This window comes from Cupressus sempervirens, chromosome 7 (genome assembly GCF_028749045.1).
Source record: "Cupressus sempervirens isolate cs-2001-9-10 chromosome 7, ASM2874904v1, whole genome shotgun sequence".
NCBI classification, from domain to species: domain Eukaryota; kingdom Viridiplantae; phylum Streptophyta; class Pinopsida; order Cupressales; family Cupressaceae; genus Cupressus; species Cupressus sempervirens.
Window position 1 is genome coordinate 668,097,830 of NC_143124.1, and position 13,324 is coordinate 668,111,153.

The window sequence follows — 13,324 nt, forward strand, 5'->3', positions numbered from 1 at the left end:
AATGTCTTGGTTATTGCCAAGGATCAATTTACTTAAATGGCTTTACCATTGTCTATGCTTGAAGTTAAGGAAATATTGTTGTTCTTATAAAATCAACTTACATATGTTGCTTTACTTGACATAGTGCTAGAAATGACATAGACACATAGTGTGAGATAATAACTTAGAAATTTAAATGGAAATAAACTATTCAAAGAACACCACTTTAACATTGTGTATATGTTAGAAACCCATTGTGTGAGAAATCTTCCACAAGTATCTTTAAGTATAGCTCAAACTCTACCATGACTTGGTGCTGGGCAAGTAGTCTTAAAAGTCTACCAGTAAAAAGATATAATGAAGTAAAATATGAATGCTTCCCCAAGGACCCAAGCACAATCTTTTTTGTAAATTGATTTGGATTCCACACTCCAAAACTCTCATAATACTTATTAGGTGAAGTTTTTTTTATGTATTGTTGTGGCACATTTATAGTAACATTTATGAGTAGTATATTTTAAACCCTAGAAAAAGACTTATTTCAAAGGTTCTTTACAACTTTTGGCAACTAAGTGGTTTTTGCATTAGATTTCTCTCAAGCAACCATTTACATACCCCATTGTAGTTGGCAATATAATGTACATGTTATTATGTCTCATGGAAGTATCCACCTACCCTTGTCATAATTATAATAGCAACACCTTTTTGGTATAACTGGAACATCATTAATATGGACCTCCTTTTCTATGATGAAAATGTGAATAAATCCATAATGTGCTTTCATATTTCCTATTATTATATATTCTTTAAACTTAGAGATCATGTCGATGCTCTTTTTTGGAAGTACAACAAATTGTGCATGGTATATTGTGTCAGGAAAATGATTCCCATGTTGGTAGTGGTATAGTATTCTCTCGCCATAAACCATTTTTTTAAAGTTTGGCTTAAAAACTATAGAAATTTTCTAAAATAATGCACAAGTGATTACATGAGGAGTGTTGATTGCACAAGTGGCATATATCCAACTCAAAGTCATAGTATTGGAATGTGAATCGACTTAAAGGTATTCACGCAAGAGATTGACACAATAAACATTTGAAATTAGCATTCATAATGATTATATTTGCAGAATGCCCATAATCAAGTCCACATAATGCATACCATAACTTGATTATGGGTACTATGTAAATATAATCATTATGAATAGATGTTTATTCAATCTCTTGTCTAAATGTCTTTAAGTTGATTCTCATTCCAATACTATGACTCTGAGTTGGATAAATGTCACTTGTACAATCAACACTCCTCATCTAATCATTTGCATATTACTTTAGAAATTTTTTTGTAATTTTTAAGTCAAACTTAAAAGATTAGTTTATGGTGGGAAAGTAATATACCACTACCAACATAGAAATTGTTAATTGCCAAATCATTTTCCTGACACACTTATACCATGCACAAGTCATCAGACTTCTGATGACACCTAAATAATTTTTTACATATGTTCCAACAAGGATGTTGTACACCCAAAGACATCCTCGTCGATAACTTCAACTACTTGCCATCGAAATATCAAAGACCACTGATGGAGGTTCCAATGAGAATATCGTACACCTAATGACATCATTATCGGTCTTATGCCAGCCAAGTTGCTTTCATAGCTTGTAGTTCCCTATATTTTACTAACAATAAATGGTGTTGGTATTCCATTGATGTCTAATTTTTATGGATAGCCTTGGCATTGGAATTCCAACAACTTTAATGCCTATTGGTAATTCCAACGCTTATTCAACGATGAAACATTTTGTTGGTATTCCAATGGTAATCCGTCGGACTATGTGACAAATAGCCATTGAAAATTAGTCCCAAATGTAGTAGTGTTAGTGAGATATATCAAGAAAAAACTTTAGTAGAAACTATATTACTTGAGAATAGAGGAGGGTAAACAAATTACAGATGACCTAGAGCTATTCAATATGGTTGTGTCTCAATTATCACAAGTCAGTGTGAAGGTAGACAGGGAGGAGAATAGTTAGGTCTTTCTTTGTTATTTGTTTAGTTTGTGAGATTCTCTTAGTATGGACGTTGATAATACTTATACTATTTTTAGGATGGAAGCTATTGTAGGCTATTTTATTTCTAAAGAGATGAGGATGAAGCTGTCCATTAGTCCCAAGGAATCTCTAGTTGTTTGTGTAAAACCAAAGGTAAAAGACAAGAAGAACAAGAATCATAATAAATCCAAAACCAATGGGCAATCCAAATCTCTTGTAAAGTTCAAAGGTATTTGCTAGAATTATAGTAAGTCTAGATACATTTGCAAGGAGTGTAAAGAAGAGAAGAAGAAGAAAAATAAGGAAAACAATTTTGATTTTGATTCTCAAAAGGAAGACATTTTTTGCAACTTTGGTTACTCATTCATGTAATTACGCATGGTTGATTGACTCAAGTGCATTATTCCATATGAGCTATAATATACATCAATTTTTGAATATAAATAATTTGATGGAGCTAAGGAGTACTTGGACATGAAATTCTTTAGTTAAAAATTATATGTTATGGTAAAGTTAAAATTAGGTTTCTTTATGGTAGAATAAGAAGGATTAACAATGTGTTGCAACTACTTGATTAGATGACTACCTTCCATTAGTACTCTCCTCGAGAAACACCATTTGTGCTAGTTCGAGGAAGGATGATTCATATCTACAAGGATCTTCTTGTGCATGTATAATTAAATCTTTGACAACATCAAACTTCTAAAGCACCATTATGAACATATCTTCACCAATCAAAACTTTATTGATGGAAAGCCAAGAGTGGAAAGAAGCAAAGATATCTTCCTAGAGATCACTAATTGTGGATATATGGAGTAAACTTGTTGAAAATTCATAAAGAAACTCTTATTTATCCAAAAATCCTCCCAACAATGAATGACATCAAATTCTTATACCTTGCAAACATTAGTCATTTTTCTCTAAAGAGATGAAGAAGCAAGAGACCTAAGAACGTGTGAGAAAGGGATAGAAAATGTCAAATCAATTGTAAAAGGAAGAGAATGACATAGTGGCATTGCAAACTAGCTATCTCCTGACAAAGAAATACTACATGATATTGAAACAAAATATAGAGCACTTTGACCTATAGAACAATAGTTAACAAAAAACATGATTGTGAGAAAAAAACTAGAGTAGAGAATGTGCTATGGTAATCCCTACGCCATAAATAAGGAAGAGATCTAGACACAAGCCACACAAATTCAAATGCTCATAGATCAAACAAGATGAGTACCAAGCATTTGTGGATCAATATATGCTCTATACAAACTAAACTTAGAATAGTCATTTGTCGATCAAATAAATAGAAATCACTACCAATCCATCCAAAAAACATCAACTTTTCATTTAATGAGTTTCATTTATCACATATGACAATTCAACATGCTATGATAAACCAAGGACATCAAGTTTGACTATTTCAGAGACATGATATACCATAGAGCTTTCCTTAGAAGAAACCACATGTAATGTTGAGGAACCACATGTTAGAGAGAGGAATTAGTTGTGCAGGAATAGCTAACTACTTTCATTTTTGCATCCTTATTTTCTTTTGCATTTAATTTTGAATCCCTGAAAATGTTTATAAGAGAAAAAAATAAACCTTCTTGAATATCACATCTCTTATTTGGAAACAATCTATAAGCTTATTAGCCTCTCCAAATTAGTGCCTATTTGTGTGCTACCATTGCAAGAAGAAGGGACACATTGTTATGAATTGTACTTAGCATGGGAAGGATCTCCTTGATGGAAAGCTTGATACGGATAAGGCATTGGTGCAGATGATGATGAAGGCACAATATGGACTTGACAAACATGTTGATAAATTTTTGTTCCAAGATCGCGTTTAGTTTTAAATATATTGAAGTTTTTTATTTTTAAAAATTGTCAAAAAAATTATTAATTTAATTTTGGAGGCTTTAGATGCTCTAAAGTGACAATCCTAGTAGAACATATAACTCTCCTCCCTTTACCCTAATCAATATTTTGATAAGATTGAAGAGACTTTGAACAAATATATGAATGTCTAATTTATTTTGAGTGATGCTATGCTAACATAATACTCATGTAAGAACAATACAATTAAGCTCTTATTAATTAAATACTTGATTTTTATACAATACTTTAAAATACATTTTACACATTTTATGATCAAATCAATGAACAATGATTAATATAAAAGGAGTCAACTTGATCTCATCATCAAACTTGATTTTAGAAATCCAAAATCACATTTACATTTACAAATCTAAACCTTTTTCAATTCCACATGTATGAAATTAAAAGAAGAGATAGAACTAGAGGAAGTTCATATCCACGCATGTGAAATGAAATTGAATGAAAAGATATATCCAGACGAAGTTCAAAGCTACATAACATGTAGAACTAATATTAATCAAAATTTCCCTGTTAACAAGAAATAAAAATTATATAACTCTATTTCCCTAAAAAATGCAAATAAAATTGTATAAGGCAAAGCGATTGTTCCTCATTTAATTGTTCGCTTTACAAGAAGGATCGGGCAGCAGGTGAGAAGATCGAATCGCAGCTACAAAATGAGCGGAAAAGGGAAGAACATCGCAGAACAGGCCGCGAAGACGATCGACTGGGATGGCATGGCGAAGCTTCTTGTGACTGACGCCGCACGCAAGGAGTTCAAAACCTTGCGTAACACTTACGAAGAAGTTAAACGCACTCTCGACACAAAGTTCAATCAGGTTTTGCATCTGACATCCCCTTTTAATGATTTTTCCGTGTTTGCCCCTTCTGACATTTCAACGAAACCCTAGTTCTTCCCCCCCTTTTGATTCCTACTAAAATGAATGCTAATGTAAACTTACATTAAAAAACAGTTTAACAGTGTTTTAGATCTCTAATATGGTCATTAGATTTTCATTCAGCAGTCTCATAGAGATCTTGTTTTGTAAAATTAGTCCCAAGTGCACTGAGTGAAGATGGTTCAAAACACCTATTACTATGGCATGCGAAAACGCACAAAACAGACTCAGGGGGTTGCGTAGTTATGGCAATGGGACTCGACATTATTAACAAATAAGGTTATCTGTACCTTATAGCAGACATTTGATAAGTTTGCGATTTAGTAGTTGCGGTCAACGATCAAAATTGAATAGGGTTAAGCCTAAATTCTAAGGCCAATTGGGTACATTCATCATTGGCTCAGGTTTAACGGGGCACGTTCAAATGTGGCCCAAGTATAATAGAATGCGGTTCAAGCTTGTATGGATTAAAATCACATTCAAAAACTATGATTTTGGCTCAATCCATATTAAACAGATTACACGAAAATCATAAGCATGTAGGAGCACTTGAAGCAGTCGAACGACTTATGCCAAACAACTTATACTGAATTTAAAATAGTTTCAACTGTAGGAGCACATGAAGCAGTCCAACAACTTATTATTGCTTTGACGACCTATAACTTTTTAGCTAATTTTTAAGAAGTATCATTCCTTAGTTAAATATGGTGGTTTTATTTTTGTCGCTTAGGACTTGAGATAATTGGTACATGACATTTTCCTGTCTTTTGGGAAACACAGAGCTTATATTTAGTTATTCTATCCTTTCATCCAACATACTGATACATAGGATACAAGTATTAAAATCTTTTAATGCTTTTAATGCTAGGCTGCTAGCATTTGAATTAGTGTAATTGTTTTCATTATTCTTAGGATGATCTAATATTGCATAACTTTTTGTAATGTAACAGTAAGGCATGTTGGAAATGGATTGTTCATATTGCATTCAAAAAGATCAAAATGGTTGGGATAGACTTTAGTTTCAGGCAAATCACTCGGTGAACAAAAGTTGTTCGATTGAAGATTTTTCAGGTTGCATACATTTTGAGGTAGTTTGGAGCCAAATGGACAATGCAGTTACATCTTTAACTATTGAAATCTCAGTGTTCTATTGTCTATTCTTTAAACTCTGAGAAATGTAGTTGAAACATTTTTTATCTTCCTCAAGCATGTAGGTTGAAGCCATATGACTTACTATTCAGGCAAGTCCAAGTTGAAAAAAACTATTTGAAAAATTGCCGGGTACTTGATGAAAATTTTGGGATTCAAAAGTTGATTTATTTTTTTCTAAAGGTTCATGTATGAGGCATCGTGAAAAGTTAAAAACACATGGAACACACTTTAAGCATTTAAACAGGTTTACATAGCATTACATTATCAAACACCTGTATCTTTTCTGCCTTTGTGCACATTGGTATTGGCTCTGAACTTGGCGATTCTACTAAATTTGGACCTCCTCCATTTCGCAGGTTCTCTAAATTTGATAGGTTTTCCAAACTTGGAAAACATTACCAATACTAAGGTAGCTGAGAGTTTCACTACCATTATTAAGAATTTTGCATAAAAATGGGTAAAACCTTTGCTCTAATTGGTGGAATTTCTACTTCACATAGCAGTTGAAAAACTCTTTCCAGTCTTTATGCTCTAATTTAATTTTTTCCATCTGATTTTGATTAGATTGATTGCACTTCTCTCTTTAATCTCCTTCTTTCTTGCAGTATAAAAACACACTAAAATAAAGTACCTCCTGAAGTGCCAGGCATTGTTTTATTGAGTTCATTGTGAGTGTCTTGCTGTGTTTGTTTCTTCTTGATCACACTTGTTTCATCTGTGTGAGCTTGCAATGGGTAAAATTGGTATTCATCTGTGAACCCTGTGAGTATACAACTCTGAAAACATCTGTATGAAACTATGAAAGGGAAAAGGTTTGCATTACATACATAGGTGAATTGATTCCTTAAACTACTAATGCCAAACAAAAGGAGTGCGGAAGTAACTGTTGAAAGCTTTTGGTTACATATGCTCACAAGCTAAGTCACAAGGTTTGAGCTCAAGTTCATGTTCAGCAACTATAAAATTCGGTTAAAATTCGACACGACAATTTTTTTTGAAAAAATTCAACAGTATAATTGTTTTTGAAAAAATTCGACATTAAATTCACCTATATAAATTAAATTAAAAAAAATATAAATAATAATTTGAAAAATAAACAAATATTATATATATATATATTATTGAACAATATTGTAACTTAAATATGTTAAAAATCTTATTTTATATATTAATATATAATTTTTGATTGGTATTATTAATATTAATTGATAAATGCATTATAATTTTATATTTAGCATTTTAAAATTTGAATAGAACCAAATTAAAAAAAATCCCATTGTTTCTAAACCACAATTTAAGATGTTTAATATCATTTAAATAAAAAATTTAAGACAAAAGGAATCTGAAACATTTTTTATGTTTTTTCTTAAAAAATTGAGTATCTCTTCATGCAAAATGCAGTCGCAAGAGGGAAGTCTGTGCGTTTAGCCAAAGTTGAGACTGGAAAGTTGAGCATTGTGAGCACGGGATTTGAATATGTATGCACGTGTATTGTCTTTGAAACAGCATCACAACTGCTGTCTGAAACAACATCGCAACAACTTGCATGAATTCCATCTTGTCTGTGGTGATATCCACATTGGCCATGCTAGCGACATGATTTTTTTAACCTAAACTCGAAACCTTACGAATTTATTGGCGAACGACAACAATTTTTAAGAATTTTTTTAAGTTCACCAAATTTCGAATCTCATGGCCGAAATCCAGCGAACTTTGAGACACGGTGCACAAGTAATTTTTGATCTCTATTCTCACCTTGACAAATGTTCAATACCTAAGGAGCATTTTTTATGGTAATATTGATAAAGTTAGGGACCATCAAATTTATATTGACTTGATTAACCTTGATCCTCGTCAGTTTTGATTGCATTGAGGGGAATGTAGCTAAAAGTTCGTAAAATTGATAAATAAAATCCACAATTGATTCTGAATATGCTATTTAAGAGTGGTTTAAGTATTCTTTTTTCGTCTATAGCTTTCATACACTTTGGACATTTATGGAAGCTGCATATACTTCACCTTCTTTTAATGCATTTTCTGATCTTCTGATTCAGGATTAAAAAATTTAGTTCAAATCCGTCCCATCAAGTTTTCTATTTAAGATTAAATTTTTTAATTCAAATGGGTCCCATGAAGTCTTCTAAACTGCATACACGAATGGCTAGGCAACTCAATTCTTAGAAAGAATCAGAGGAACATGAACACAACTAAAATGAAAATAAATGTACAAAAAGATTGACAAGATTCATCATGTGCTTTAAAGCAGTTTCCGTATCCCCTTCATTCGAAAGGTATTTATAGAAGAAGGGAAAATCCATACGTACATACTGAAAATAATCTCAAGTTGCTTTTAACTAAATCACAAGTTTCAACATCTTTATAATCTTCAAGCTTGAAAATCATAAGGTAAGGGACTTCTTGTTATTACAATAATGTCATTCAGTGAGATGGATCCTTGGCTTTGCAATTTCTCATCACATGCTTCTGTCACAAGATACATATGTTAATGAATGAATGTGTGGTAGGGTTTATTGTCATGGGTGAAGTCATTTAATGATGTTTTTTGTGTACCTTGTCAGTTAATCTTGTATCCATCTATTAGATTACACATAACGGGACATGTAAGTGTCAAATTCACATCTAATTTTGTGGTTATTTGAGATATGCATAGAATGACATTGCTGAAGTTGGGGAGACAAATGATCAGTCTTTGTTGTGTGTGTTATCCCATTTTGTTTTTTATGATTCCTCAACTAATGTTCCCACTTAGCCATCTAGTGTGGACATTTTCTAAAATGAGCATTGTGGTCATTTGAATCATGAAGTCCTTTCACGAATGGAGGTTCTAGAGATGTGTTGATAGTTCTTCAATTCCATTTCTTAATGAGTTAGCTTAGTAGGATCAAATCAGTGTTTCAAAGGTACGTCATTGGGATGACTGTTCGGAAAATCTTGATAACATGTTTTGCAAGTCTCTCCTTGTTGATTTAGAGGAAACCTTTGAGGATTTTAATATTCTCTTTGATAACAGTTCTTTTGTATCTTTTATGCCTTCATCTTTGGATACTACTCTTTAATTGTTAAAAATTGCTTTGATTTGTACAAAATCAAGATACATGGGATCTGAACAATCGAGAAGCAGTAATGCTTCTCAAACTCTTCGTAGCTGATGACCAGCTTTCTCAGATTCCATCCGGCAAGACAGCTGCCGAAATCTGGACACATCTAAAAGGTCTTCATGAGACTTCCGACAAGAGCAGAGCCTTCTTTCTGAAAAACACTCTGTTTTCTATTGTCATGGATGAGCGCACCTCGCTCCAGGCACACCTGAATCGGATTCAGGAAATCCGTGATCAGTTACTTGCCATCGGTCGCAAGATGGAGGAAGAGGATATTGTGGTAATCACTCTTCAGAGTTTACCAAATTCCTATGAGCATTTTATCGAGACTCTCAACATCACATCTACTGGTGTTGATCTAAAGTTCACTGATCTTTGCACCCTGCTACTTCAGCAAGATCGGTGGAAACAACAATTCGGTAGCAGCTCCAGTTCCACCTCCACTGAGCAAGCCTTTGCTGCGAAATCCTTTCAGAAGGATAAGGGCAAGTTTCAACAACCATCTCAGCAAAAGTCTTCTGCTCCAGCATCCGATGGTACCAAAAAGAAGAACATTCAATGCAACTATTGCCACAAGTATGGTCACATGAAGGTTGCATGTCGGAAACGCTTAGCTGCCCAGTCTAAGCAATCAGGTTCGCAACCTAAAGCGAACAGTGCAGAGCACACTGAGCAGGTGGAATCTGCCACTTACGCCTTCATGGCTAAAAGACCCGCAAATCATGTACAGTCATTTGCCTGGTACATTGATTCAGGTGCCTCTCGACATTTCACTCACCGCAGAGACTGGTTTACTGACTACCAGCTTTATTCAGATTCTGTTATCTTTGGTGGTGGAGAAGAGTACACGGTTGTTGGTAAAGGCAACATTCAAATTCAGTTTGTTGGGAGGAAGCTCATATTCCTTGATGTGTACTACGTTCCAGGGATGGAACTAAATCTACTCTCGGTCAGTCAGTTGCTGCGACATTCTCCACACTTGGCAGTCACCTTTAGTTCACATCAGTGCACTATCATTGATCGGGCGACTAAGTCTACTATTGCAGTTGGTCTTGAGGATCATGGTCTTTTCAGACTTACTGATTTTGGTGATTCTCAGGACTTAGCTATGGCTGCTCGGCGATCTTCCATCAGCACATTTTGGCATCAGCGATATGGGCACTTAAATGTGCATTATCTTTCACAACTTGCTCGGGATGAGCTTGTTCTTGGTTTGCCAGAGATTCAAACCCAACATCTTGGAGTTTGTGACGCATGTCAGGCTGGGAAGCAACATCGCACACCTTTCCCCAGTGGCGATTCTTGGCGAGCTTCTCAAGTACTTCAGCTTGTTCATGCTGATATCTGCGGCCCTATGGCCACTCCTTCTGTTCTTGGGTACAGGTATTTTTTGTTGTTTGTAGATGATTTCAGCAGAAAAATGTGGGTGTATTTCCTTAAAAAGAAATCCGATGCATTTATTGTATTTCAGAGGTTTAAACCCTTAGTTGAAAAAGAGTTTGGGAAATCTATTATTACTCTTAGATCAGACAATGGGGGGGAATTTTGTATTACAATAATAGATAAGACGTCTATTATTAGTTAATGGTTATCTTGTAAATATCTTTAGCTTTAGTTTGCTTTCGTTTTTTGCTTTCTCTGGAATAGAATGTTTCTATTCTTTACGATCGTTTCGTAAGGAAACATCGTCTCTTCCTTTTGTATAAATTGACCTTTCGGTCTCTGTTATTAATAAGCAAGTATTTACCAATTACCTCGTAATAAGGCCTAGGACCCTTGATTTAGTCTTAGCACTTTTCATTATTGACTTGGAGGTGCAGCACAGTTAGTATAGATATTCATCTTGCATTTTCTTCCCTCATATCTAGATTGGGAAGAGCTCCAACCATTGATCTTTGTTTTTACCTAGTGGAAAGGATATGGGTTGGTACACATAGACCTTCTTTAGCATGTTGATCTTTGTTTTTACCTAGTGGAAGGGATATGGGTTGGTACACATAGATATTCTTTAGCATGTTTTATTTTTCTTACATCTCAGATGTGGGAGGCATTACTTTTTGGGAGTTTACCATTGCATGTATGGGTCGCTGACATTGCTTGCTTTGCTAGGTCTTGTTTCACATTGGCTTTATTTTCATGGATTTTATGAAGAGAAAACAAACTAATTGAGAAGTGACGTGCCTTTCTTTTTTAACATTTAGATAGACTTGGGATAATGGGTATATGTAATTAACCTATTTGATTGGGAACCTGTCATATCTTTATCCACATTGGGTTTAAAAACTCAGATGATATATATTGTAGTTATTTCCTTTCTTATAACATAGTCTTGTTATTCTCATATTTTTTTGCATTTGAAATACTAATAGTGCCATCTTTTTGTTATTTAATGTTTTTTTCATGGCTGATTTAATGTTGCATAATTTCTTTTACATCTAAAAGATGAAAACATCTATAGCTCAGTGTTTAACTATGGTACAAACATAGTGGGAGTGACACATTCAAATTCCTAAATTAGAAAAGATTCTGCCTAGTTAATCTTAGTAAACTCAAATAGGTAAAAATTCATTCAAATATTTGGTAATTGCAGTTGATTAGGTTAGTTCAGAGTAAGTGATGCACATTGCAGACATCCTTTGAGGTAGGTTTTTTTATGGAATGAATCATCATGGAAGAAAGTTTATGTCTTGAAAGTTATAAATTGATTTCTTTCTGTTCCTTTAAGCCAATTGGAAGCATATTTGTCGCAATAGAAAAATACTGCAGAGTTCAACCCCCCTGTCCTGTTGAAGTTTTGGAACCAGAAAAAGTATAAATGCAATATACTGAAGCACACAAAAGTATAAGAGCAAATGACCCAGTTATTTATCCTGCGAAAAGCGTCCTACTAGAGGGAAATACCCAGCCACACCCAAAATAGAAACTTAATTATATTCCAAAATAAATACACAGATCTTAAGCTTCTGTTTGTTAACACTTAGCAATCAATGAGCATATAATGAAGTTTGATCACTTGATTATCTCACAGATATAAGCAAATTAAATGGAGCACACTCTGTAATGATCACATACAGACTAAGCTGACCAATTTGGGTGCAGATACAGATGCCAATGTGAGAATCGGGTTTGCAGATGCACGATTACTTTTTGGGGGGGATGTGGATGTGTTTATATATATATATGCAATAATTAATATATTAAAAAACTCTAGACAATTATTATTACAATCAATTTGATAAAATTAATTAATAAAATTTATATTTGTATATATAAGGCAAAAGCCTCTTATGTGGGAGGTCTTGGGTTTGAGTTTACTCAAGCTTAATAAATAATAATAATAATTAATCACAACACAATAATAATAATTAATCTTGGCTTTGGCATCTTGGTGATAAAAAAAATATAGCTTAACAAATAAATAAATAAGATGACGATATAAATTTTATTATAATTTAATCATAGGTTTTGTAAGAATTTGGTATAGCTCTGATACCATGTAAGAATTTGCCTTAGGGCAAGATTCACCCAAGAACTAAAAACTCAAACACGAGCACAACTGTAGACCAGAAAGCACTATGATCAGAATAAAAATGTATTCGATTCAATATGCATTAAAGTACCCTAGGAGTGCCTGTATATAAAGGTCTTTGAGATGCATTTAGAATGCCTCAGAATAACATCATGATAAGTCATACAACCAGGCACATGTCCACCAGATATGGGTTATCCTCCATTAAGCACGGAAGTAAGTGCGATGATGAGAGAATAAGCCTACAATGGTGTATCACGCAAATTTATGTTGTAGACAACATGTGCTAAAAATGGAGTGCGAATGATTGTGTTGTCTACATGACAGCTCAGTGAATGATGCAAACTCCAGTGTTATGGACACCATGTGCTGAAATAGAGTTGCGTACTTCTGTGTTGTCAACATGACAACTCATAAAGGTACACAAACTCCTAAGTGTCTCACAAAATAAAATAATAAAATAATGCAAAATAATAAAATAATGCATTAACCTAAGTAAACTTAAGTAAAGTGTAAATAGTAAATACGTATTTGCACCAACAGGTTTAATATATATTAAATATCAATACGCTTAAATAAGAAATACAATAAACTATATTAAAAAATATGTTCATCATATTAATATATGATAAAGTAGAAGCCATTGCTGTTTCCTCTCAATCAGATCTATTCACTGCACCCCAGGACTGTTTTCCGTCATGTTGCGTGTGTTCA

General features: G+C 33.7%; 1 protein-coding gene across 1 annotated transcript in view; it reads left to right on the forward strand.

The window, feature by feature from the left end:
* Positions 1-4,531: 4,531 nt before the first annotated feature.
* ATPQ (ATP synthase D chain) overlaps positions 4,532-13,324 on the forward strand; it is a 63,519-nt gene continuing 54,726 nt past the window's right edge. The window contains exon 1 of the mRNA XM_089792506.1: positions 4,532-4,750. Within this exon, the coding sequence (XP_089648632.1) occupies positions 4,589-4,750 (162 nt within the window). The 5' untranslated portion in view covers positions 4,532-4,588. The remainder of the gene's footprint in view (positions 4,751-13,324) is intronic.